This window comes from Tauraco erythrolophus, chromosome 19, assembly GCF_009769465.1.
Source record: "Tauraco erythrolophus isolate bTauEry1 chromosome 19, bTauEry1.pri, whole genome shotgun sequence".
Taxonomy (NCBI): Eukaryota; Metazoa; Chordata; class Aves; order Musophagiformes; family Musophagidae; genus Tauraco; species Tauraco erythrolophus.
In genome coordinates, this window is record NC_141483.1 from 9,722,401 (window position 1) to 9,748,673 (window position 26,273).

Genomic DNA, 26,273 nt, shown 5'->3' on the forward strand with positions numbered 1-26,273 from the left:
CTTGCAGTTCATCTCAGTGGAGCCACAGTTTCCTTCTACCTAGTACATCCAATAGGATGTGTACATGTGTCAGCATATAACTACCACCTCTCGCCTACAGCCTCGCTGCCGCTCCTCCACGCTGTGGCCATCTCTCAGCAGCGTCTCCTCTGTCCCCATTCAACCATGGCAGCTCTCCCCTCCCATCCTTCGCCGTGTTTAGATATCCAAAGCACCACGCCGCTATGGAACGTGTCTCAATTCACTGTTAGGCTGCTCTCATCTTTAGCCAGATGGGGAAATAAGAAGGTGCAGAACTCAAAATCTGTTATTAGACCTTTAAACTAAAATTAAAAAGAAAAAAAAAACCAAAACCACTGTTCATTTCTCATGGAGAATGCAAACCCTTCACCGGCATGTTCCTAGGAATGTTTTTCTGCTTGCAACAGTTAGCGTCATGGGATCGCATCCACCTCCCCTCCCTGGAGCACCATGGCGTTGCCTCATCTGTGGGATGAGATGGGATGTCATAGGGCTGCACACAGCAGCGTTGCTGTCCACACGGTGGTCAGCATGAGGCCGGCTGACAGTCTGAGCACCGGGCAAGGCCGGAGGGACGGGGAGGCCGAGGTGCAGGAGCAGACCTCGTAGCCGTTTTCTGAGCGGCTCTCGTCGTGCTGCCCCGGTTTGGAGCGTGCCCCAGTCCTGCTGCTCCCGGCTGCTTCGGGGGAGTCGGACTGCATGTCGCTGCACACCAGCCAGTCCTTGGCAATGGACTGGGGGTAACCAGGCTGGGCCTCCAGGTCACTGTCCAGCACTTTCCAGTACTCCTTGCCCCTGAAGAAGTAACTTGCACCTGCGAAGAGACCAAAACCCAAAGGCAAGATGAGTGACGATGGGCGCTCTCCCTTTTCTCCCCATGGAAAGGGCACAGGAGCACTTGGAGTGGCAGAGGAGCCCCCCCGCCCCGCCAAGCCCTGGGGAGCAGAGGCACAAGCAACACCACTGCCTGTTGCCAATACCCGCTCTCGCTGCAGGAGCACTGCGGCTGTTGTCGGGATGCTCTTAAAGATGATGCTGCACCCGACTGGGATCTCTCATACCAGCCTGGAGCCACCAGACAGATGGGAGATGGGTGGCGAGATGTTGCCTCTTCTATGGTGGGTCCTAGAGCAGATGCATCCCCCTGGTACTGAGAGTGTGCAAGGTGAGGGCTGGGCACACCATACACATCTCTCGGTGTCCATTGGTGGACAGTCTTGTAAGAGGGCATGGTAAGGCTGAAGGCCTCACCTACCTGTTAATGACCTGGCGTGCGTGCTGCTGTCCCTGGGCTCAGAGAAGTGACCTGAGCCTGGCAGGACCCTGGGAACCTTCTGCTCTAGGATGTGTTTCTTCCACTCTGAACTGGGAGGTCGTGAGCTCTCTAAGCAGGTTCCACACGCATGGAGGACTCCTACCCATATGAACAGCTGGTCCCTCTCAAAAGCTTCAGGAATTCAGTTTGAAAATCCTCTGGACATGTCCCTCCCCTCTGCCTGGTTTATTGGTTGCTATTATACCGTAAGGTCACCAGTAAATAAAACTTGCAAGTGCCACTTTGCTGTGAGCGAATGGCTGGTTTTAAACATCTCCTGTGACAAAATCTTTGTGGTCTTTTCAGAGAGGAGAAACCACTGAGAAATCTCATCCCTGGAAAACAAGTCGTAATTCTGGGGAAAACATCTCCTTTAAAAATATTTTCTGTCCACATCCTCGTATATCTAGCTAAAAATCCAATGACAACAAATTCAGCGAGGAGCTAATCAGCATGTATTAGGATAAAAATCACTGCAAAACAACATCAACTGTGTTCTTTTAATAAAATGAAATTATTAGGCCCTCAGGATATTTTTGTTGCCTGCCTGAAATTACAAAGTCTTTCAGCGAGCAGTGCAGGGAGCTCTGGCTGGAAGCCTACCTCTGCTTCAGCTTTCAGACACCAGGAGCCACCGTCCCATCGGGGCTGAGTGCTTTGTCAGCCGGCACAGCAGAAGGGGCTACAGCTCAAGGACAAATGAAACACTGATTTTTTTCTCCTCTGTGTTTTTGACCCAGCATACGGACTCACCATCTGACCACCTCATGGCATCATCTAAAGGGCTTGGTATTCCCTTCCACAGGAGGGTCTCTGAAGGGTACCCTGCGTCCATCCTCCGCTCGTGGTCGTCATAGCGCCAGTAGAGATTGTCCTTAAAGAAATAAGTCTTGTCATTGTGGGCCCAGGAGAAGGCGGCGTCGATTCCTCCCAGCGGCAGACCGAAGTCTGAGATCGGCCGTGGGTATCCTTCCTCCACGTTATTGTCTTTGAAGACCCAGTATCTGTCTCCTGTGGAAAGGAAAGAAGCATAGAAGAAAAATCACGTTTGTTTCATAGCCAAAACCAGCATCCCCTTGCAGACGAGCTGATGTTTTGTTATCTGTTGCTGTGACAATCCTCAGGACTGAGCTCTTGGAATTTAAGGATGGAGACAGGACAGCAGCAGTCTGGTGGAGAATCTTGATCTTTGAATAGTTGCTTTTTTTTTGAGGATCAGGCTCTCCATGGAGCACATCCTTGCTTTGCTCCTGGATGGCTGCAGGTGTGACTGTCCTGGGACACAAACACACTGACAGCGTTAGTAGGGTTGTCGCTTTTATGCATTTGGTGGTGGCATTTGGTTTTCTGACCCTTTAATTTGTGCCCAAGATCCAACTGCAAGAAACAGAAAGCTACATGCAGCTTTTGTGGGCAAAGTGGGCACTTTCTGTCTGCCATTCGACTCCTGAGAAGCAAAGTGTAGTCTCACTTTGGAAGAGAAATGGCCACATGTTTTAGAGCCAGCTGGGCTGAAGGACCTGTGGATTTTAAGAGATGTAAGGAGGATGCCCAGGGGCTGGACAAATCCCTTCTGAGCAGCTCACTTCTCTCCAAGTGTCCTACACAGCCGCCCTCCTGACTCTACCCTGGGCAGGTGAGAACTGTCAATATAGATTTTTGTCCGACAAAAATGAAGCATGACATGACTGGCCCCGGGTCTGTGGCAGAACGAGAAGATGAACTCGGATCTCTCAATTCCTACATAATCCTCCAACCACTGCGATGGTCCTTCTGTTTGTACAATGTCTCTTTGGGAACCTGCAGTGATTTTAAAGATCAGGCTTTTTCCTGCCTTGATTTTCCAGAAAATCTGAAGAGGCACTTAAATACATGCCCATGTGTCAGCAGCAGGACCTTCGAGGCCGGGGTAAGTTGTGTGCTTTGGTTTCTGTCCAGGGATCAATGAAACAGCACTGGATAGAGAGAATGAGACCATATTTGACAGCTGGAAAGAAAATCTTGAGCTTAATCTCAGGAGCTAGGAAGAACTAACACACACATCATGTGTGACCATGGAGCGCTGTGTTGCAGGGGCAAGACCCCAGCTGTAGCACAGCTGTAATTCCAGCCTCACAGGCAGCCAGGAGCAGCCCCTGGACCTGAGCTGCTGGAGGTCTGTCTGTCCCCGGCAAGGAGAGGAGGGAAGAAGGGAAAGAAGCAAGCGAGTGCCGCTGTGGTCTGCAGTCCTGCCTGGGAGGGTGTGGTGCCAGGCACGAGGGCTGCCATGCTCCAGCTGGCCCCATTCCCTCTGGATTAGCAGAAAGGCAGAGCAGGGTGGGCTGCCCAAGGCAGCTGGAAACACACGGTGGAGCCTTTTGCTGCTGTTCCCTGGGGAGATGCAGGGCTCAGCGCTGCTCGGCACACGGACAGCCTGGGCGGGCTTCGGCTGCGCTTGGAAACGCTTCCGTGAGCGCACAGGCTCATGTGGGATGTAACCCGTTCCTGCAGCCTTGCTGGAGGAATCGAAACCAAATTATTGCTTTCGGAAGCGCTTGGTTCAGCACTTCTGAACCCGATAATTGCACCACGCTCCGAGAGGAACGGTCAGGAGACAAAAAGCAATTTCCAGCCAGGGAGCACAGAGGGCTGGGATCTATTTAGCTCTTCAAGTGCACAACCTTTCCGAAACAAGAGCCGGTGCCTGCCAGGGGCTTGGGTGACATTCAGCGCGTGGGTAACACCTAACTGGCACAGGCAGACGGTTTGTGGGGGACTTGGACATTTGTATAGGAACCAGAACTAATCTCTTTTCCTCCAGCTCTTCTGAAAGAAACTTGTGAGGGTTTTTTTAAATAAAGAGAGAGAATTATACCACTTATTTTAAGAGAAAAAAAAAAGTTACAGAAATATAATTAGCAAAACCAAGCTCTTCAGGTTTCAGTTATTTTCCCCTCTGCTGCTGCTTTTCTTCTCAGCAACAGACACTGAAAAGAGAAAAGGCCAAAGAGAGAACACAAAACCTGTGAAGTGTGTGCATGGGTGGTTCCTGTTTGTATTTCATTCTTGAAAAGCTAAGATTTTAGTTAGATTTGGCTAAAGATTTTCTTCAATGACATTTCCCTCATTTTTCTGGGGAACATGACTGCTACTTTTTACCTGCCCTCCCTATGAGCTGGTTTCTCCTGACCTTGCTCATGGACAACAGAGCTTGGACCTGCCCTGAGAGATGCTCAATGACTGACACTGGTGCCTCCTGCCCGCAGGAGAGGTCAGAATGCTGCCAAGGTACCCTGGCACCGGGCAGACAAAGGTGCTACCTCCAGCACCGTGTTCGCTCTCACCTTTGAAGAAGACGATCTTGTGGTCGCTGGTTCTCTCATAAACCGCATCCAGGCTGTCCAGGTTGAGCGGCAAGCCCCGCCAGAAACGGTGGATCTGAGCCGGCTGGAGGGAGACCAAGTGCTTATTGCGAGTCAGTCTCCAGAAGTACTTGCCTGGAGGAACAGACTGGACATTACTGAACCACACTGCAACCCACCTTCGCTGGGAGATGAGCGCTGGGCACGCGCAGCAGCAGAAAGCAAAGCGCGTGAGATGGGAGCGATGAATTAGAGGCACCCTGCTTTCCAGCAGCAGCTGCTAGCGCTGGTTTCTATTTCTGGCAGCCATTAGAAGAAATCCCCTTTTTGGGATCAAAATAATCCTCTGGACATCGCACTGGAGTTGCTGTACTCCTGGGCACGGCATGCAGCTGCACCAGTGAGCTGGAGCGGGTGAGAGGAGCCTTTCATCTCCTCCTTCCCAGCTCTGCATGGGACCTCCTGGGAGCCAGCGGGACCAGGCAGCGGCTGAAGCTACCCCAGGTACCAGCAGCCTTTAGCGAGAGCCTCTGATGGAACATCCCTACTGCTCCTCTACCGAAGCACCCGCAGCTTCCTGCACGCAGGGCGCCCAGCTGCTCTTGTGTTTAGAAATGTCTATGATATTACGATGAAACACGGAAACATTGGAGGGGTTTTTCCTTTATGGAGAAAGGGAGTAAAGAAATAGAGGAGGAGGAGACAATATTAATCAAACTGGAAGGGGTTGAGTTGGGGAAAGAGGCACAACTAAGGAGTTTGGTACCATCTAGAGGTGTAGGATAAGCCAAGGATCTCGCTCCTCCAGTGCTCCCAGGGGCTGACCGTACTGGTGGGGTCAGCAAACAAACTCCTGCACATGCAGCAACCCTGCCCCAGCTAGAAAAGAGGCTGGCTTGGAGTATTTCTGGAATATTTTGCAAATGGAAAAGGAAACAGGTTTGTCCTCTGTGGGAAGGCTGCCAAACCTTCTCCTGCCAAAGGAGACTCAGGTGGGATTTCCTAAGGAGTCAGAATGATTTTAGGAGCAACTCACAACCCGACTGCACTGTCTCTGGGATTCTCAGCCTGAGTTTTTGCAGCACACTTCGCGCTGTGTTTTCCCTGGAGAGCTCCGCACAGTGAGATCCGAGCCGGAGCAAGATGTCTAAGAGCCAGCTCTCAACTTCGTCTCATATTTGTTATCGCCTGTTAGAAATTATTGCATGTTATTTACAGCTGCTCTTGCATGGATTCCCAGCAGGGGATAAGCAACAGAAACCAAAGATGTGTCTTCAGATTTGTATTCATGACACTCGGCCGCTTCTCCAGAGCCGGCAGATTGTGACACTGTCTTTTAAAATTTTATGGAAATTGGAACTTAGCCTAATAATGCAGGAGGCGAAACTCTAACACTTAAACATCTGCAGAGCGGGGTTTTTATTCTAATTATATGGATTTATATCATATTCTCATTCTTCTGCTCCAGTTTGCATATTTGCTCTATCTGACCGAAACCCACAAATGAATAATACATTCCAATGTGCTAGGAATTGCCATAATTACAGATTCTTTTTAAGAATGCTAAAAAAAATACAGGATTCAAATTTGGCAGTCGTTGTATATTGATGGAAACACATGTAATTAAATAAAGATGATCGCTGCATCTCTAATTAGTGAGGCACTAAGACAAAGCCAAATTTTCACTTTTTAACAAGAAACACAGCTTGACTTAATACCTTCTTTAGCAAATAAGTATCTGAACTTCGGAGTGCCCCGGGGCTCATTGGAGAGAAGGAGGGAAGCCTCAGGCTTCTGGCATTTCAGCCCTTTGCCAGCGATGGGCTCAGCAAGCGTGCAACTGCAGCAAGCACGCTTTAAATCACCCTCAAAGCTGGGCATAGCCTGGGCACTCGGTTAGTTTGGTTGTTTTTCTGATAAGCTATCAGGAAAAAGGAAAAAGCCAAAAGTATAGCAATTAAGCAGCAAGGAATTCTTCATGCGACAGCCCCACTCTCATGTTTTGTAGCAGCCAAGTCTGCGCACCAAAGTGCTGCGGTTGCTTGGATGATCATCAGCCAAAGCCAGATCCATGGGGGAACTGATGCCGTTAGCATGCAGAAATAAAATTAAAAAAAAAAAAAAAAGGTTGGGAACCTTGTATTTGTTAAAAAACTTGATTTAAAACCACCCGCCGAGCGGGCAAACCAAGCAGGATGAAAGCCAAGCGTAAAGTCCTGCTGTCCCGAGCATCTCATTGTATATGGCTGATGGGCTGAGGCAATTGCTTTCTTTACTACCAGGTGATTTCGATCCCAGCCGCGTACCGCGCTCTCCGTGCTTCGGCAAGACCGCTGCACGCACCATGCACACACACACTGGCCAAAGTTGTTTTAAAACTTCAGGCGCCTGTAGTGAGGCACCTAAATCAAAGCAAGTGGCATTTCCAAAGTGTGGAGAATCCACTGTTGCCTTCAGTACGACAAGCCTGGGAGCCTTGGGGAGCTCTGGTCCCGGTGCCTTTGCAGTGGGAGAGGCTGCTCTCCGGCTAGGGAACCAGCCGGACCAGCTCAGAACAAAACGTCCATCTATGGCGGGAGCTCATCACTGGAGGTCATTAAAATCCTGCCCCAGAGGTGACATCCCCACTTCTCGGTGCCCAGGATGGTTTGGTGGCAGTGACGGGGGCTCCGAGGGAGGCGGCGGGCTCTGGAGGCAGCCGTGCAGCTGGCACCCGCTGACACTGGGCTCTTTACATTTGCATTTTGGCCCGCGATAAATATATCCAAAAATAGACACCGAGATGGATTTCTCTTTACTTTTCATCTTTTTTTTCCCCTCTCTGAAAGACAGACAGCCATTTATCCTGCCCACCAGTTCTTGCCTCTTATTTTCCCTTCTTCACTGCGGCTTTTTGGAGCTGGCATCTGAACAAATACCGCAGGGGAACAGCCTCCGTATTGTGCTCCCCCAAGGGCACAGACGACATCGAACTCTCTGGGGCCCTTCTGCCGTTCTTGCCTGTGACCCGAGGCTCACACTGTGATACCCGGATGGGTTATTTGTGCCCAGACACTGCTCCTGATCCCTGGGGGAGACGCTGCTTCTTCCTTGCTGGATGGCTTTGCAGTGGCCAAACGGTGGCCAGGGAAGGAAAGAAATGCCCAGTGAGCATTTTTCCATCTTGGAAAAATGGGAAAGAAAGCCCACAGAGGCCAGCCTACATGGGCTCTGTACAGCTGAGAAGGCACTGATGGGATCCTGGTCAACAGCCGGGCACCCCGGGGACGCGCTGCCGGTGAGCGTTTGCTGACACGGAACCAGTTGGCTCTGCGATCGCGCGCACGGTGCCTCTGAGCGATGCACAGCGAGCAGCGTTCGGGAAGGTGAAGCGTGGGAGGAAAGGAAAGTTGGAGGCATCCAGGAAAAAAGCAGCGGAGAGCTGTTGTTGCTCTCCTCACCCTTGGTTCGACCCAGATTTTGACTTTGATAGCACGAATATCAGATTTTAGTTCTTCGTTCGGGCAGCGCGGTGCAGTGGGCCACAGCGTGGTACAAAGCGTCGCGCGGGATCATCACCACTTCAGAAGGAAACGTTAAACCCTGGGACACGGCACACGGACACGCGCCTGCGCTGCTGTTAGGACACACGGCCCTCGCGTGCGCCGCGCCAGCTGTGCGCTGCGGTGAGCAGGAGGGCTTGCTGCCACCGGCACAGCTGGCAGGTGCTCCTCTCGTCTCTCCTTCCTGACCATCTGCCAGCCCCCCAACCTGGCTTGTGCCGCCTGAGCGCTCTTGGCTGCAGGTCCCACAGGTTAATTACGTCATTTTGAAATAAATTGTGTTTCAGTTTCACTGCCGTTCTCCTTCTTTTTGGATAAAAGAAACTGTCAATTTACTGCGCAGCCTTTTGGATACCTCTAGCACATCCCTCCTCCTCCTCTTCCTCCTCCCTCGCAGTCCCTGTTTAGCTGTGACCTCTGCCTGTCCCAGCAGTGTCACCGCATGTCCCCAGCCATCGGCCGCCTGGGCAGCTCCTCCGCTGTGCTGTGACGGACCGGGCACGAGCCGGGCGTTTTCCTTCTGCACCGGAGGCGGGATTTGCGTTGACGATAACGTTTCCTTATCACCCGTCCTCAGCCCCAGTGGGCTGATTAAAGGTCTAAGTCCTCTGATCTGAGCCAGAAGGAGCCAGCGGCGTGTGAGACACCTCCCGGGAGTCTGTGGGCCCTGCAACCCGCACCCCCCAGCCAGCTTATCCTCACTGCCCGCCCCAGCCTGTCCGACACAGCTGCTGCAGCGTTGCGCTGTCACACCAACGTCACCGCGGGCCACGCACGCAAAGGCAGCGGGCACTTACCTTTGAAGAAGAAAGCCTCTCCCCTGATCTGGGCCACCGCGTCAAAGTGAGTGTTGCATCGGTTGGGCACGTCCCGCCTGAGCCTGCGGAGAGATGCCCAGGTGAGCATGGCCCAGGAGGGCAATGAGGGGCTGCGTGTGTCCTCCGTGGTGTCCCCCATCCCATGGACCGCATCTGCCCTGCCCCCGGAGCCCCAGCAGAAGACCACAGGCTGCGTCCAGCTGTTGTTCCTCACGCTCAAACCCAGCCACGTGCACGGGGATTTCCAAGGCGAGTTTGGGCAACCCTCAGCCTGAAGACAGCTTTGTGGCAGATGTGCTCCCTGGGTTATTGGAGACCATCACTGGGGGTCAAGCAAGGACATGCTCTACATCTGCTAGTCAGCGTAACTGGTGAGGGCAGAGCTGGCTTCCCTCTGCCTGGTGGCACAGCACAGCTCAGCTGGTTGCCCTGGGGCAGCAGGACACGTGGTGGACAAGAGCCAAGTAGCATCTCGCTCCAGTGGCTGGGGATGTTCCTGCTCTGAGGCTGAGCTCCGAAATGCCAGTGAGATGACAGAGCTGCAGAGCAGAAAGCAGATGAGACCAAAGACAGGGAGACAATGCCATGTGGGAGACTATACTGTGGGATATGTGGTGAAAGCCACCTGGCAAGTCGCAGCTGAGATATACTGTGCTGCTTTTACCAAGGTGAGTGGGAAAGGCATGGAGATGAGGGACCAAAAGCATTATGAAGCCCATGGGAGAAACCATGATTGATGGAGGACAAGGAAAGGATGCTGGGAACACGCACAGAAGCATAAATTTGCTGATATAAGAGTTGTGCTGGGCTGCCAGCACCAGCTCCACAGCCCTCTTTGGGCATAAAATGACAGATGTGGAGGTGAACCCCATCCGCCCTCCCGATCACATATGGGGCAGGAAGAAGAGGTTGGCATGAACGAGTGTCCTGCTCCTCCTGCTGCCGATGTAAGATGATGGTTTCCTACAGCAGCAGGGAGAAATGCTCTCATGTTTCTAGGTCAAAACATGGGCATACAGAGCCTTGTGTACAAACTCCATTAGAAGCTACATGGGAAGAAAGGTAACTCATGGCAATCAGCACGTTCAAGGAAAAGGGTCCCTTAGGACGCTCACAGTCTTTCTGCAAGCCCTGGCAGCTGGGACACCTCCACCAAGAGCAGGTGCAGCTCCTCTGTACTGTGGGCATCACACCACGCAGGGCAAAGCGGGGTGAAGAAGGTCCTGAAGTGGGAAAAGTCACTGCAGTACAAGGATGTTTTTTCAAGGTTAGATTTTTCTTGGTCCCATTGCTGTAGGACTCATCCGGTTGTTAATGCTTCAGTGCCGTTATCTCCTCTTTGCAGATGGGACATTGAGGCACAGAGGAATGAAGCGACCTCCTCAAGATCACACCTCAGACAAGGGCAGACCAGGAGGTGAAGATGACCTGCTCCATCTCCACTGCTCTCACTTGGGGTGCTCCTAGTATTTGGCAAAAACGTGTGTGATCATGAACTCCTGCCTTTTTGTTTAGCGTCCCTTCCTCTTTTCACTGTCCTGCTGCCCTGGTAGTAAAACGATTTGGAAACTCCAACGTTTATTAATGAGGTAGATCCAGAACTTCCCCAAATGAGGGCACGGTGGTTGCTTGATGACACTCAGCGTAAGCAGTCCCTTGCCAACTCAAATCTCCATTGGAGTCAGACTATCAGTCCACTTGTTCCAATATTCACCCCCACAGGTACATTAGGGAGTTGCTCACCGTGGAAAGATTTAGGTTAGTTCTGCTTGCACAATTCAGGGTACTGCAGAAGAAGCTTGATTAAAATTTCAGCAAGGAGGAGTTCACCTAAGGGTGATGGGGACAAACTTCCATTAACATATGTAAAATTTTGAGTCTTAGGGAAATGCAAAGCATTCCGAGATGATACAGAATTTCTGGACACGCCTTGAATGATAAAATTAACTAGGGGATAAATAGCAGCTATCACTTGTTCCTGCTCTTAACCACTTCAGTTGTGGGCTGGCTAGCCAGTCTCCACATATATTGCTTGAAAAAAGCAACAGCGGAGACAGGAAATGATCAGGAGAGGTAAGGAAGAAGGGGGACTCTGTGTGTGTGTCATTTCCAGAAGACAAGAGGTCCAGAGGGATATACTGAAGCCAGAGCAAGCAGGCAAGCAAGATACTGTTGCTTAAGTGGAGCTTCCTTACTAGATGTCCTTTGCAGGAACACTGGTGACAGCTGAAAAGGAATGAACTTGACTTACAGGACAGTGGAGCGGTTCTCTGGCAGCTCTGGCAGTATAGGATGGTCATCAGTTTTGCTTACTTCAGGCTTGGCTGTGGGGGACACAGATTCCCTGACTCCTATGCATAAAGACAAAGAAGCAGTAGAGGAGTACAACATCCTCCCCACCAGCTCAACTCATCCCAGAAAACAGCTATTCCAGCACACCCCATAGCAGAAACGGACCGTAGCCGGGTGAGGGACACAAACTTACCATAGAGTTGCCAGATTCGGACTTTGTCCTCATAAGGTAGGTCATACTTCAGAGGATCCCCCACTGGACCTTGGTAGTAGGGTCTCATGATAGACTCTATAGCAGAGATGTGGGTCAACCCAATGGCATGGCCAAACTCATGGACGGCTACGGCAAATAGGTCCATCCCATGAGCATCTGGAAATAAAGACAAAATTGAAATAAAAGTTGCTGCTTGTATTTTGGGGGTTTGGGTGGGCTCTAAGAGAAGGTTCAGGCATATGTTGGATAAGCTGGAAAGAAAAGTTTTGAAATAGGTGAAGTCTGAGAGAAATTTTTCTCCAGTTGGAAAAAAGAGACTGAAGTATATTATATGAAAACTGAAAGCAAGGCAGACATCAGCCCACAGTGCGAGTCCTCAGCCCCATACGAGCCTGGGGATTGCCCCGCTGACTCCCAGACCACTGATGGCACCTGAGGAAGAGCTGGACCAACAGCTGAGACAGCAACCTCAGCACAACCATCTGTCATCAGCGCTAACTGGCGCTGCAGGAGCTGGGCTGGAGCAGTTGTCTCCCGTATCTCCTGCCTGCCTTGCAGCAGCTGCAGACACAGTCTTTGTGACACCCAGAACACCAAAATTCTGCCGGCAGCCAGAAGTTCACCAATGCCTGCAGTAATGAGCAAAGCCACGTGCCAAGGAACCGGTGAACGCCCGGCAGCACCCGCTTGCCCACGGCGCTCGGCTGGGCTTCCCCTGCCTGCCCAACGCCGTCATCGCACGCCGCTGCCCTGGCCAAATCCACCATGAGCACCTTCCTGCGTGTGTACAGACGTGGAGCTGCTCGCCTGCTCATCGGCCAACAATCCTGCTCATCTGACTGCTATCCTGACAGGGTACGGCAGGATGAGCAAGGTGACCACGTCCAGCTTGTTTCCAGAGGACTTGCCCCTCCCACACCTTGTGCTGGTGGGGCTGCAGCTCCAGAGTCTTCTCCCTTAGGCAAACGCTTTGGTCCTCATGCACCACGCTGGGCATCAGGGAGATTTTACTGAACATTGATACCTTCTCTGATGACTTTTTCCCCTCAGTCTGGCCTCTCTCTACTCTATTCTCTTTCCCCAAATTTCCTTATTTGCAACCCAATCTGTAGTGCCTCAGACCGCACCCACACACAGACCCATCCCATACTCTCCAGAGCCTCACAAGCTCAGGTCAGATCCCATCAGGAATTAAAGTCCACTTCCAAACCTCGGCAACCTCGGCACACCACCACCGCCAAAGCAAAGGAGGAGCTCTCCCCAGGATCCACACAGGGCTGATCCTGCTCAGTGCATTCCCCCCACCCAGCTCCAGCCCGGCTGGGTGAAGCACCCACGCGATGGCTGCCCCTGGCCGCACAGCAGTACCAGAGAGCGGCCGTGATTTTAAGCGTGGTTCTTACAAAGATCACAATTGCAAGAATCGTACTAAAAAGGCAGTGAGGTCAGAAGGCCAAGGACTCCGCGGTCCCACATTCCCAGAGCCACGGTCGGGGCCAAAGGAGACGTCACGTAGAAACAGCCATGGCTGATCCCGCACAGTCCTTTGCGCCCACTGCTGGGCTTGGGGTGTTGAGGGGCATATTTTTGCTGAATTCTGCTTTTTCCTTGATGACTATTATTTACAGTGCCTGTAAACAGCCGGGATTTTTATAGCCTGTGCTGGTTTTCCCCGGCACTAGGAGAGAACAAGACATATGCTTTCTGACATTTTAATGCCAAACTGACAACCTTGGGGATATTTTTATATCTCCTACCAAGTTGTTATTTTTGAATCACTAGGGAGAACAAAATAAATAAAAGATGAAGCTTGGATAGCTCCAAGACCTTCAAAATAGAGGGCAGCTTTCTTGCTATCAGGCTCATCCCCTTATCCCTTGGTGATGCTTGGAGGGATCCTCCCTGTGGGGCCGCTGGTCCTGAGCTTGCTCCTCCACAAGCATTCCCAACCACCAGCTACAAAAGGGGCACCACTCCTCGCTTCATCACATAACACACCTGCTGCGGCAAGCTGCCAGACGTCAGTGCCTACCTCATGCCCCACGCATAGTGGCAGGAACCAAGGAGCAGGCTGAATCCCAAAGAATCAGCCTGTCCAGACCTTTAGCCTTAACCTCAGGTGTCCTCCAGCATGTCTGGTGAACCCTCCTGCCCACAAATGCTCAGCGGGGATGGATGGAGGTCAACCAGTGGTCAGGGAGGAAAGGGGTGGGGAGAAAGAAGTATTAGCTGGTTTCAGAGAAGACGATTAGGTCTAAACAAAATCATTAAGCTGAGGCAGCAGGAACCCACTGGGAGGCTGGTGGAGGAGGTGGCGTGACAAGTAAATGAGCAGCTGGTGACTGCAGAGGAGACACTGTCAAAACGTGCCTGACATGAGGGCTGGGGACTTGATCCCCACAGATGGCTCGCACAGCTGAGCAACACTCGCTTCTGAAAGTCCCTCTGCTTATTAAAACTCTACTCTAGCCAAACGAGATTAAATAAAAGAAAAAAAAAAAGAATAAAACTGTAATTTGTAACCATCCTGATGTCAGGTAATGGACATCGGATAGCAGGAAAAACTTAGCGTTCACAGGGGGCTTCTTCCCTGCAGACCACAGAGCCTTCTCCAGGCAGGTCAGCTTATAAACACGCTTTAAAAATAGGAAACCAGGATATGTGGCAGTGAAGCCACTCAAAAGACGCCAAAGTCTGAGAATGCAGTCCCTGTCCAAGAGCTCCAACAGCCGCACACCAAACCTGCGACCTTCCAGATTCCAGAAGAGACAGAGACCAGGGGTGGGTGATGGGGAGCTGTGCAGCTGCCGACACGATGGGAGAAACAAAGAGATGCCATTGAGACTTCCAGGAACACAGAAGGTGCCCAACGCTGGGTGTGGTCATTTCACTAGCAAGGCTAAAGGAGGAACCAGAAGATGATGTTGGGATCCCCAAGCCTAGGGTGAAGGCGTAGCAGAGGCTAAACCACTCTATCCACCAGAACAGAAGAGGGAAACTGAGAGCCCTTGTATTTGGCTGCAGCTCTCCCACCCTGACCTACCTGATGATCGGAAGGTCCAATACTCATCATCGTCAAAATGAGTGTCTCCTGCCGTGTGATGGTCTCCAGGGAAGAAAGCGTGTGCCACTGTCCCACCAGGCCCGTCAAAGGGATAGCCGTCATTGTGATCTGCCTTGGAGAAGTCTATCTGGATGTCGGCGTTGTTACCTGCCACTTCGTGGAAATTCAGCGGGGTAATGTCACTCCAGACCTTAAGGGCGTAGTACATCAGGGCTCGGACAGTGTCGTGGCCCAGGTGGGACTCTTTTGGGAAGGTGCGAACTCTGAAATAAAGAAAGCAAAAGAGAGGAGAGGTCAGTAGCATGAAAGATCTTCTCTGAGGACCACCAGGAAGGGCTCTACAAGTGCCTGAAGCGTCGCAGAGCCTCAGTGAGGCCTCCAGAGCTCCTCGAAAGTGCCCTAACATCCTTTGTAGATGTGTCTTTAAGTCTCTGAATCACATCGGTTCCAGAGCTTGAGGATTTCAGAGACTCTGTTTGTGTCCTCCGGAAACACCGTGCCAGTCTTGCCCACCAGAGCATGAAACACAACCAGGATCTGAATCCTGCTACCTCTGGACCCTGCTGCACCAGGTGGCAGCCAGCCTGAGAGCCACACTTCACACTGTTGTTAATGCCCAAGACTCCCATCCTTGCCCAGCCTTGGAAATACCAACACCATGAGGCCCTTTCCAGAGCTTATCCATTTTTTTTTTCTTTTCCCAAGCTCCCTTTCCAGACCTATCGACAATTACTTTCTCACCACTTACTCGTTCCAAGTGCAACCCAAACATGCAAAGGTTATTGACTGCCGAAGCCTTTGCACCACACACAGGCCCATCAGTTTTCCTGCAACAAACAGCAGGTCGTTGCTCATTCTTATTACACGCACACAGAAATCCAGCACAGATTTGCTGCCTCCATATATTTCCCAGCGTGTCTGCTGGAGGTATAAAATATACTCCGAAAGCAGCACGCTGCCAGCAATCTCCGAGACGGCAATCCATAACAAGGGGGAAAAGGAAAGGATGCATTTTATGTAAATTGCCTTCAAAATGCCTCCAGCCTATTGCCTGCAGAAGATGGGCTATCTGATGGAGCTCTGAGGGAACCGAGAAGCTCTTGCTTTGCTTCTGGGTAGAAAAAGCATGGATGAGGAGGGGCTTAGGACACTACTGCACACATCGCAGGGCTATTACAGTTTCTCTCCATCAGCACTGCATCCTTTCGTCCCCAGCTCTGCCTCGCCCTGGAAGAGAAGCCAGGTGGGACGAGCCGTGTGCCGGCGTTTGCCCTGCAGCTGCTCGAGTCAAACCTCCCTTTTGGTCTGAGCTGGAACAAAAAAAAAGGTCAATGTTTCCTGTATAACCAAACCTTGAAAAAGAATTCCTAATATTGTTGATTTAAGAGAGGAGGTGAAAAGATAAAGATACAACGAGGCACCTTGGCTTCTGAAAGAGGATGTTTAGATAAACGTTCATTGACAATTTTGACAAAAATAAATACACTCCAGGAAAACGTACTGTTGACTGAGTAATTATTGACAAAAAACAATTCTGCTGGAAAATTTCTGGCCAGCTCTACCCCAGTAATAACGGATACTTTATTTCTTGTGTACCAGTACACCAACCAAAGTGTTCATGAAATATTCATGGCTTGACAGATTTTTAAAGGCTGAAGCAACAATTATGATCACCTCGCTTGCCCTCCTGCATAATATAGTTGGGACAGCATCCCTCAGTATTACAAACTCCCCAGCACCAATGTGAAGTAATGACCCGACTAAACCTTTAGAGGTAATTACAGGTGTCAGAAAGGGATTTCATGTCACTCAAGCTCTTCCTACAAGTAGTGATTTGGGTACTGGGAGACACCACGGAGCAGCGAAGGGGAGTAGGAATGACTTGCTAACAGAGGTCGGATGCTCTTGGTTTCACAAATATCTGCATACATCCCATGCCCTCAGAGGAATGCAGAGCAAGGTGGGTACCATCTCCTGACCTGGGCAAAACTAGTGAGGCTTAAATCCAGGACAAAACAAAAAGACGTTGATGAGAACAAGCAGAAATCTCACCAACAGTTTTTCTGAAGAGCTTGGAACCCCATCCTAGAGATGGTGGGAATGAGATGGGTGGATCAGGCAAAACACATCACAGCCAGATGAGTAAAAATCACTCATATCTACACCTCTGTTATCCCTAAACTATTCTGGGCAAAGAAAACCCGTAACTACTAAACTAAATGACTTAGCATCCATGTAGCATCAGATAATTGCAGGACTTCAAAAAAAAAACACTCATAAAGAAGACAGCATGAAGGTACAAACAGCATGAGCATGGGATTAGGAAAGACAATTTTAAGGTGATTTTTAATTTATAGAATAGACTGTGGCTGGATGTAAAAAAAGCCACCTGGTTTCCAGATATTCTTTAAGCAGGTGTCTTCATCTTCCACAACACTCCTCTGGACTTTGGTAAACCCTTTGCTGCTTTAATCTCAATTGAACAAATCATTATACATGTAAACACACCATAGTCCCGGAATTACAACCCATCTCCAAGATCTTGGTGCCTAGGGCATGCGCTCAGATTCGGGGATGTTATCTGTTCTTCCCTCCTCAAGCCCTGGTCGACCATGTGAGCTGCTTTACTTTTCTTTCCCTCCCTTCCCAGCTGTAGAATGAGGATAATAAATCTGGTCTCCCTTGTAAAAGGACGGTGGATGAAAAGCCCTGTCTAAAGGGACAAACATTATTAACATTCATCCCAACCCCTGACTCCAGAAACATTAGATTAAGGCAGAAACAGCATCAATAGTTATTTTGCTTCTTATAAAAGGTCCTGCACCTCTGTGCTGATCCACATTTTATTAGCATGCTGCAGGCATAAGTGAAAAATCCCCCATCCTTTATTCATTACCACCGTTATTTTTCAGTGAATCCCATCAGGGTTTTTCAATTCAGCATCTGATTTGATTGCTGGAGCTCTGCTAATTGTTTTCAACGAGATTAGGAGAAGCCTATTACGTCGATAGGATGTTCGTCAGCGTTGTGTTACCCAGTGCCACTGAAAAGGAGGCACGTTTCTAACACCACGCAGATGTGCACAGGACTAAATAAGCTTCCTCCCACCTTGATTATTATTATTATTATTATTAGCAGTAGTAGTAAATAGTGCTTAGGTACCCAGCAGAGAGCAGCTCCTTTTTCTTGGATGTTAATCCCTCCTGAAACTCCCCACACTGAGCTCCAATCGTGGGTAAAAGCCTCATGAGAGTAACTGGAGAGAAACCTCTCTCCTCCAGACGGTTCCTGCCAAGCCACCGGGAAGGTGATGAGGACAGGGCTGCTCAGTGTTCCCGGCCACCCCAGCATCGTGGCCCCCAAACCCTCTGCAAAGCCACACGCTGGGACACCCGGAGGAGCATCTGTCCCCATGGCAGATGGGGCTGCGTGAGGCAACGTCAGCCACGTCGCTTGCAAGAGCGGCTGCCAAGCAGCACGTGGTTGTAAGTGGCACCACTGAATGCCGAGGAGAACATCTCTGCTCTGCTTTTAGGGCTCACCCTGGCAGCAGCACTGCCATGCAGACAAACAAAAGCTGACGTTCACCCGGCTGCTGCCAGTCCTTCACACGTCCCCTCCTTCGCTTGTCCCATCCTATAGGGATTATGGGGTCCAAGTCAGTTAATAAGTAGAGGGCAGAGAGGGCTGCTGTGCCTCTGTTCGCTATTGAGGGGCACCCACACCAATGGTTATTTTGATTTCTGGGTTCCTTTTTGGGTTTTGTCCTCCCAAAGCCAAAAGTGGAAGAGTATTAGTGATGTATGAGAAATCAATCGCTGGTTAATGAAAGCACTCCTTCACCTTCTGCAGCCCTGAAACCAGGGAAATAAAATAAATGCTGAAAACTACCCAACACAGCAGGCTAAGGATTGCCTGATAAACCCAAATTGATTTTTTTGGTGGTGAGGGGAAGAGGGGACAGTTGAAGGGGTGGACGCTTGGTGCTGTGGCGCAGGCGCTTTCCCAGGCACCTGGAGCCACTCGCAGCTCAAGCCGTGGCCTGAGCCATGACATGGCATCCCCGATCTGGTGCCACCCTGACACTGCTGCAACACCCTGCTGCCACAGGAGGAAAGCAGCGGGGCTGTTTGCACCCTCCATTGCACCTCCCAGCACTTTGCAAAAATTACTGAACGTTTTGGGATGATAATCCTTCTCTTGTCCTTTAATATCTTGATCTAGGGGAAGGTGTCCCTGCCCATGCAGGAGGTTGGAACTAGATGATCTTTAAGGTCCCTTCCAAGCCAATCCATTCTATGATTCTGTGAATACACATATAGTGCCAGGTGGCTCCCTGCAGCCCGGCAATGGGTGCTGGCACAGGAATAATCCATCCCAGGGAGAAGAGGTGGGTGAAATCAAATTTCACAGCTGGTTTCTTGGGCTGCAAAAGCAGCTGCTGCTCTGGGGGTGGAGGGGTGTGTGCCAGAGCGAGGTGCCTGTGCCTCGCTGCTCGCCCCAGCCATCGCGTCCCCGCGCTGCCGCCTGCGCTGGCAGTGGATGCCAACGTGGCAGCTGCCTGAGTTCTGCTCCAGCCGCTCGGGGCTTTTCCGATGAGGGCCCCACGTGCAAGTTATGACAGCCCTAAATCAGCTCTGCACTGGAGGGAGACACTCCTGCCCCCCTCAGGCATCTGTCGCCGCAGGCAATGGGGGGCACGGCTGGCTGTGACCAGCTGGGCTTGGGCTGGGAGGTCCCCAGGGTGGGATGCCACCAATTAGAGGAGGAAAGCTGGAGGATCAGGTCCATCGTGGGGATGGGAGCATGGTACTGGGATTACCCTGGTTGCACCCCTTTACCCAGCCCCTCCACACCTCAGCAAATCCACATCTCGGCTCAGGCGGTGGCACATCTCCACTGCGGTGGGCTCAGGATGTGCCTGGCGATGATGGGCAGTGACTGACAGATGTCACTGCTCCCCTGCCACCTGCCTTTGCTCCAGCTCCGGCACCCCGTGTCCTGGGCATGGTGGTTTCAAAGGCTGCAGCTTTGATGAAAGTGGCACCAGGGACTTAGCTAAAACTGGATGAAAGTCAGCTCAGTTCAGCACTGGGCTGAGATTTCAGAAAAAAAAACCAAACAAAACACAAAAAACTGGGCAATTTCGAAAGCTGGGCTTCGGTCACTTCCCCCTGCTGCGGGGGCACAGCGAGCCCCGCGAATGGACGGAGACGTCGGCTGTGAACTCCCCTTCCGCGGGGTGCAACCAGAGGCAATAAAGCAAAATCAGCAAAATTAGCACCAGGCTGCAGAAGTGATGGGGGGACTGGCCGCAGGCAGCACCTGGCACTGAGGCCAGCAGAGGGCACCCGGCCCCCGCCGCGGCTCACCCGGCCTCATACCCCTGTACGACGCAGAAATAAATACAAAAATAATAATTAAAAAAATTCATGAAAAGAAGATTTAGATGCTGTAATATCCTGGAAGCTTCTCACAGAGATGAGGTACAGAAGAAGACTGTGTGTGTCTGAGGCCGTACAGGGATGCTCCGAGGCCGTACCACGGGCTGTGCAGGATGCAGCCTGTACTGTTTTGCCCCCTGAGCCCTCTAGTCCCACCGGCTGGCTGCACTCAAATGTAAAAAGAAGAAACCTGAGCAACCTGCCTATAAAATTTTGTTTGCCAAACGCTGCCTTCTCCATCAGGGCAGATGCCCAGCCCAGGATCATCCTTTGGCACAGCTTTGCTTACCTGTTTATTCGAACCTTGCACTTGTTCAGGCTTTTCCTCAGTTTTTAAATGCATGGCATAGTAGAATTTGGTTTTGTTTTCTTTTTTAGACTCTTCAATCGATGTGTAACAGGTAAGCATGTAAAACTTTATGTCTCTATTGGCAGATTTTCACAGCAGTTTCAAAAAAGCTATTTTAATCTCAAGTGTTGGATGTAAATACTACGTTGGAGTTTCTATAATGCTATAGCCTTCTGTTGGCTTATACAACCCCCAGTTATAAAATACAGCCCTTTCTTGAACAAAAGCCAAGATCTCGGAAAGGATCAAAGAATAAAAAGCAGAAACGAGTTTGCCAGGAGATGGAATTTTTATGTCATACCTATAAAATCGTCTCAGACCTAAACTCCTCTTTTATGGCAATCTTTGCTGCAGCATCGCGGTTTCCAAGGGGGTGGGAGGTCGGGGATATCCCAGGGCTGGGTCCACCAGAGCAGCGTGACCCCATTCCCCCTCCACGTATTGCTCCAGCCTGGGATTGCGGATGCTGCGCTAGCACGGCCGGAGTCCTGGTGGCACCTGCAGCACCAGGCTCCTGACCGTGCCGCCCGGTCACCGCGCCTGCCCTGCCATGGGACATAGCTCAGGTTTGTCCAGCCTGGCTTTGCTCAGAGGAGCTGTCAAGGTCAAGGCCATGCACAAGCCACCCCCCTGCCCTGGCTCTGGCAGCTCACAGGCCATCAGGGCAGGTTTTACTGTTTCACCCAAAGGGATTTTTTCCTCTCTGAAATATGAAATTTATTCCTCTTAGCCATCAAGATGAGGCTGGTGGACAGAGGGACAGGCTGAGCTTTTATAGTGTGGGTCACTTTGCTACAAGAAGCTGTCCATGAGCCAAAACCGATTCTTACTGAAGCTGAATTATGTTTATCTTCTCTGAAAATAAGGTCTCAGAGAGATGTGCTGGAACATGGACCAAATCCCTGGTAAGGCCACAGTTTCGACACATGTCAAGAGCAACAGCCAAATCGAGATTTGTTACTGCAGTGGGAGATGGACTCGCTCTAGGGACTATGTCAGGATCAAAGAGAAGCTTATTAATAATAAGGAGATCTCTTCAGAGCATCCACATGCTTTTTCAGGATAGTGCGAGCATGTCATGGTGCTCACCTTTCTTGGAGGAACAATCACTGCAGCACATGGTCTTTGAGAGAGGAAAAACGAGTCCTAAAAGCACAAGTCTTGGTGGGACAGGGATCAGCTTGTTTGTCAACCCTCATCTGCAGTCTGATTGCAGAGTCTCTGGAAGTTGGACCTGAGCTTCTGCATGTCACAGGTTCAGAGTGATCCATGATGTCAAGAGAAAAATACTACCCGATGGCAAGGGCTAAGAGAAAAAAGTGACTATTACCCAGAAAACACTCCAAACCCTTGGGCTCAGGTGGGGCAAGAGAAGAAGCCCCATCTGTGCCCAGCCAAGTCTGTGGCAGCTGCTTGAGAGAGCGCAAAGTCCCAGTGAACTCAAGAGAAATGATGCTCTAACCGCTGCACGGCAGCAAAAAACGCCCAGCTAATCTGCCAACCAAAGCCACACCACTCCCAGCCAACGGCCAAGCAGGACCAGAAAGTCAAGACTGGGATTGGCAGGAGAAGAGTTTAAATACATCGCCTATGGGGTTCTAGGAGCACGGAGGGACACATTTTAGCACATCACTCTGAAACTCATCAAAAAGCTGCGTTTAGCCCAGGTCTGTGCGGTATCGCCCTTCGCTACGACATTTCGACAGGAGAAGGTGAACTCCTACCTCCAAGACAAGTTCCTCTTGCTCCACTTGCTGACAGCCTGCGCGAATCGCTTCCGCCTGGTCTCCGTGGCAGCGAGGTCGGGCAGGGAGCAGCGAGGGGTCTTCATCAGCTCCAGCGTGGCTTCATCTAGGGTTAGGAAAAAAATAATAGAAATCATGGGAACGGTGGGCTAAGAAATCCCAGAGGGACAGGGAGATGGGAAGGGAGGTGCTGAGGATGCAGCAGCTGAACGAAAGGCAATGGCCAAGAGCCCGTTGGGGCACAGCACTGGCCCCAGCATCACCCGTGGTGCCTCCCATGGGGTACCAGGCCTCCTCCATGCCATGGCTGCACCCACCACCAGCAGCAATTCCTGCTGAAAGCCCATTTCTTCAAAGCACCCACCAGCTGGGGATGCCAGGAGGTACAGGGAGACAGCAGCCACGGCCAGGGGCGAGGTGCAAGCTCTGCTGTTGGCATCGATGGACAGTTTTACTGATTTCAGGAGACAACACATCGGGTCACCTCTTGCATGACACTTTACAGATCTCGAAAACTTGTGTGGAAAACCATCTGTGGCCAGCTTCGACTATATTTTAAAGTATAAATCTTTAATTATTCTGTTTTATTCTCTCTTGCTGAATTTCCCGTTATTCCCCTGGCAAATCAGAGAGAGGCTCACATGTAAATACACCGTATCTCTGTTCAGCTAGGAGCTCACTGGGAAAACGTTCACATGCCTTCTTATTTAAAAAACTAAACGAAAGCTTAAAGCCCCTATTCTCATCTGCTGAAAGGCAGGCAAGTTGTTCATTTGCCTATTTTCCATGCTGGCTTTACCTCTTTACTTAAATGCTTTGGTTTTGGGTGCAAGCCCTTATCCCTGACCTGCCCCGGGCAGCCTCCCAGGACTGTTTCAAACACTCTCTCCAAAAATAAAAATGCAAATGGCTTCGAAAGGCCGTCCTCGCTCCCGGACCTCCTGCAGCTTGCGATAAGGTGGAAGAGAAATAATTTCACGTGCTTAATTAAGAGTGGAAAGGGAAAGCCCCGGCAATAGGATGCAGTCAGCGGCTGCCCAGGCAGCAGCTGCCATGGGGATCCGGTGGAGAGCTACCCAGGGCACCAGGATGGACAGAGACCCACCAGCTCATTAGCAGCTTCTTGTTAATTCTGTCCCAAGCAGCGGAAGCAAGCTGGCCACGCGGCGGGAGGGAGGGGAGGAGAGCAAACAGGCGCCCTTCCGAGGTTCAGGATAATGCTGACTTTCTCCTTCCCTCAATAAGAACATTGAGAAGAACGACCCTGACCATGTCAGGGAACTTGTGTTGCTTCAGCCTGCCTGGGACTGCTCCCTCCCGCCCAGATGTGGCTGCCACATCAGGCAGAAGCACTCATGGCACTGTCCTTGCTGGTCGGTGGAGCTGCTGGGGCAGGCAATGGGGTCTTGGCTGGCCAGGGAGTGCCCGGAGCCGCTGCGGCTCAAGGAGAGCCAAGGAGCCCCCGCCAGCTCCGCAGACACCTCTGGCTCCAGGTGCCGCGGGCAGGAGGGACAAGCGCTGGGGTGATGCGACACCATCTTCATCCCTCCCCTGCGCTGTGCCCCGTGGCGAAGAAACCGGAATATCTACACGTACAAATCGGGAGCCTTAATCAGGATTTTGTTCAATTCAACTTGATGCTGCAATTAAGGCTTTGAACAGGACAACCTATGAGCCTTAGTTTCTCTGTCTTGTTTTTTTCTTTTTTTTTTTTTTGAACACACCAAGAGCTATTTTAAGCACAGTGGGAACCCCAAGGGTGTGTGAGTCTGGTGAAATAATTGCTTGCCTCAGGTTCTTGAAAGCACAAGGCAACAAAGCACCTGAGCCATGTAATTACTCTTACAGCTGCAGACTGGGCCGTACGTCACACTCGCACCAGCTTTTCCTGGAGATGATGCTACTCCACAACTTGGTGCCAAGTCCCTTCTCCTCCCCGGACCCGCAAGGAGCCATTCCTGCACCCCCCTGCACCGGCAAGAGGAGGGACCACGAGCCACTCACCTAGGACCCCCGTTGCCTCAAGCCCCCCAAACTTCTGCATGGCAGTGATGGCCTTGGTGAGCTGCTCCTGCGTCTGCAGTTGTCCTGTGACGGGATCCGCAGGAGGCAGATACCCAAATTTTGTCAGCCAGTCCTGCGAAACAAGGAGAAGGGAGGATGAGGAAAGGAAAGGAAGGAGACAGAGACACAGGGAAAGATGCTTCAAAGGTCTTGTCCATTCCGCTTGGAAACACTTTTCCCATGTACACGTTTATACCCGGCGTCCCCACTGAACTGCATGGTCTCTAACAGACAGACACGTCAGGATGGATCTTACATCACTTCAGTAATGGGATCTGGTGACCTTCACGCATTCCAAGGGTGGCATCTAATTTTCCCACCCAGCTCAGACCATCTTTGACAGCGGCGGCAGCCCCAACCCGAGGGTCACACGGACGCCGTCAATCCTCCCCTCAGACACTGGCAGCTCTTATGGGAACTTGTTGCAGGGCTGAGCACAGCGAGGGGATGAAAACTGCCCGTCACAGGGGCCAGGCAGTGCCACCTCCCTTGGGACCTCACTTCCAGTGGGAGCTCACGAGGGGCTTGGGGAGGGTCTCCAGGTTCAATGGAGGAACTCGCTGACCTTCAGCCAAGGCTGCAGAGCAGCTGGGTTTTGCCCAACTTTGTCTCAGTCAGACCTCTTCAAGCTTTCTGCTGTCCTCCACGGGCACCAAAGTAAGGTCCCAGCTTCCCGTGAGAAGTGAGAGGAGGGGACATTTCCTCCTCCCTGCCAGCATGAGGAACATGACTGTGGCCAAGTGCCCTTTGCAAGTTTCCCCATGCTGGCACGAGGGCTGTGCCTGTTCCTTTAGCTGATCTGCTAAACAAATCCAACCACGAAGTCACCAATCCCGCTCTGAGCCATGCAGTCATCTGACATCCAAGGCGGATGACCTCAGCATTGACACAAAACCAAGTGCTTCAAAGAAAAATGCCATGGAGGTGTAATGAGACATAACATGCCAAGCCGCTTCCTCGGAGGCCACTGTGGGACCTCAGCCTGGTCCCTTTCCCATCAGTTCCCAGATAACACAAGCACTGCAGCTGCAAAGTCTCAGCTTCCAGGAGCTGAAACGCCATCCCAGCGAGACCCGGCAGTTTCCCAGTGGTACCATTGCCCTTCGGCCATGGCAGGGAAGGGTACAGAGGCAGGAAGCAGAGGAAAACCCTTCGACAGACTTCCCCCAAAATTTGGCCAATGCCAAAAAGACATTCCTGGCAATTGATGGCCCTTGGTGTTTAGAAAAAAAAAAAGACAAAAATGGATTTAAAAAAACCCACCATAACAAAATCCCATTGATAACGGTAACAGGTTTCTCAACTTCAGATTATTTGTTCAAGGGGATAAATCGGCAGAGTCACGCTCATCCCAGCAGCACCAGAAATGCCAGGACTGGCTTAATGGTGAAGCCAAAACCTCCGTCACCTGCAGCCCCTGACAAGACTGATTTATTTAAGAGGAGAGATGAATGGCTTTTCTCTCTGTGCCCCCCTCTCCAACATTTCCACCTGCCCTGGTTTAAGCACCTCTCCGCCAGTTGTCTAAAAGCATTTAGAGCCAGGCGTGGGTATCTCTACCACCAGAAGGCACCGGGGACCCATGAAACACCCGCACGCCCCTCTTTGCCAAAGCCTAAGTGAGCACGGCCCCGTGCCAGTGGTCCCCTGCCATGGGTGCCTCATTAAAACCAAGACCACTCTTTGATAGGAATTAGTCTTTCAAAGGACAACGCATCTTTATGAAGATCCTCTTCTCAGCCTAAAACTGATTAAAAAAAAAAATGCCACAGATCTTCTTACAACTTCTTTTTAAATGTCTGGTGAATTATTTTTCTAAATCCTTTCTTACCTTCCTTCTTGCTCCCCTCCCCTCCCTCAGCAGAAGGATCAGCAAAGAATAACACCACCGCATGCAGGGAATGCCATAAACACCTACCTTCTATTTTCTTTATCTGTATCAAAGAAACATTGATCTGTCAAGCCTCTTGAAGCCTGATATTGATCTAGGCTTCCACCGCGGCCAACACGCCACAAATTTATTGCAATCAGATTAGTGCCGAAAGTCGGTACCTGCTTATCGCT

At 51.0% G+C, this 26,273-nt stretch overlaps 1 protein-coding gene across 1 annotated transcript in view; it reads right to left on the reverse strand.

Annotated features, from left to right (window-relative positions):
• Positions 1-506: 506 nt before the first annotated feature.
• MMP17 (matrix metallopeptidase 17) overlaps positions 507-26,273 on the reverse strand; it is a 66,639-nt gene continuing 40,872 nt past the window's right edge. The window contains exons 2-10 of the mRNA XM_086623587.1: positions 24,150-24,282; positions 22,125-22,251; positions 14,587-14,870; positions 11,523-11,699; positions 11,289-11,388; positions 9,017-9,099; positions 4,660-4,812; positions 2,090-2,347; positions 507-835 (exon numbers count right to left, since the gene is read on the reverse strand). Of these exons, the coding sequence (XP_086479713.1) occupies positions 507-835; positions 2,090-2,347; positions 4,660-4,812; positions 9,017-9,099; positions 11,289-11,388; positions 11,523-11,699; positions 14,587-14,870; positions 22,125-22,251; positions 24,150-24,282 (1,644 nt within the window). The remainder of the gene's footprint in view (positions 836-2,089; positions 2,348-4,659; positions 4,813-9,016; positions 9,100-11,288; positions 11,389-11,522; positions 11,700-14,586; positions 14,871-22,124; positions 22,252-24,149; positions 24,283-26,273) is intronic.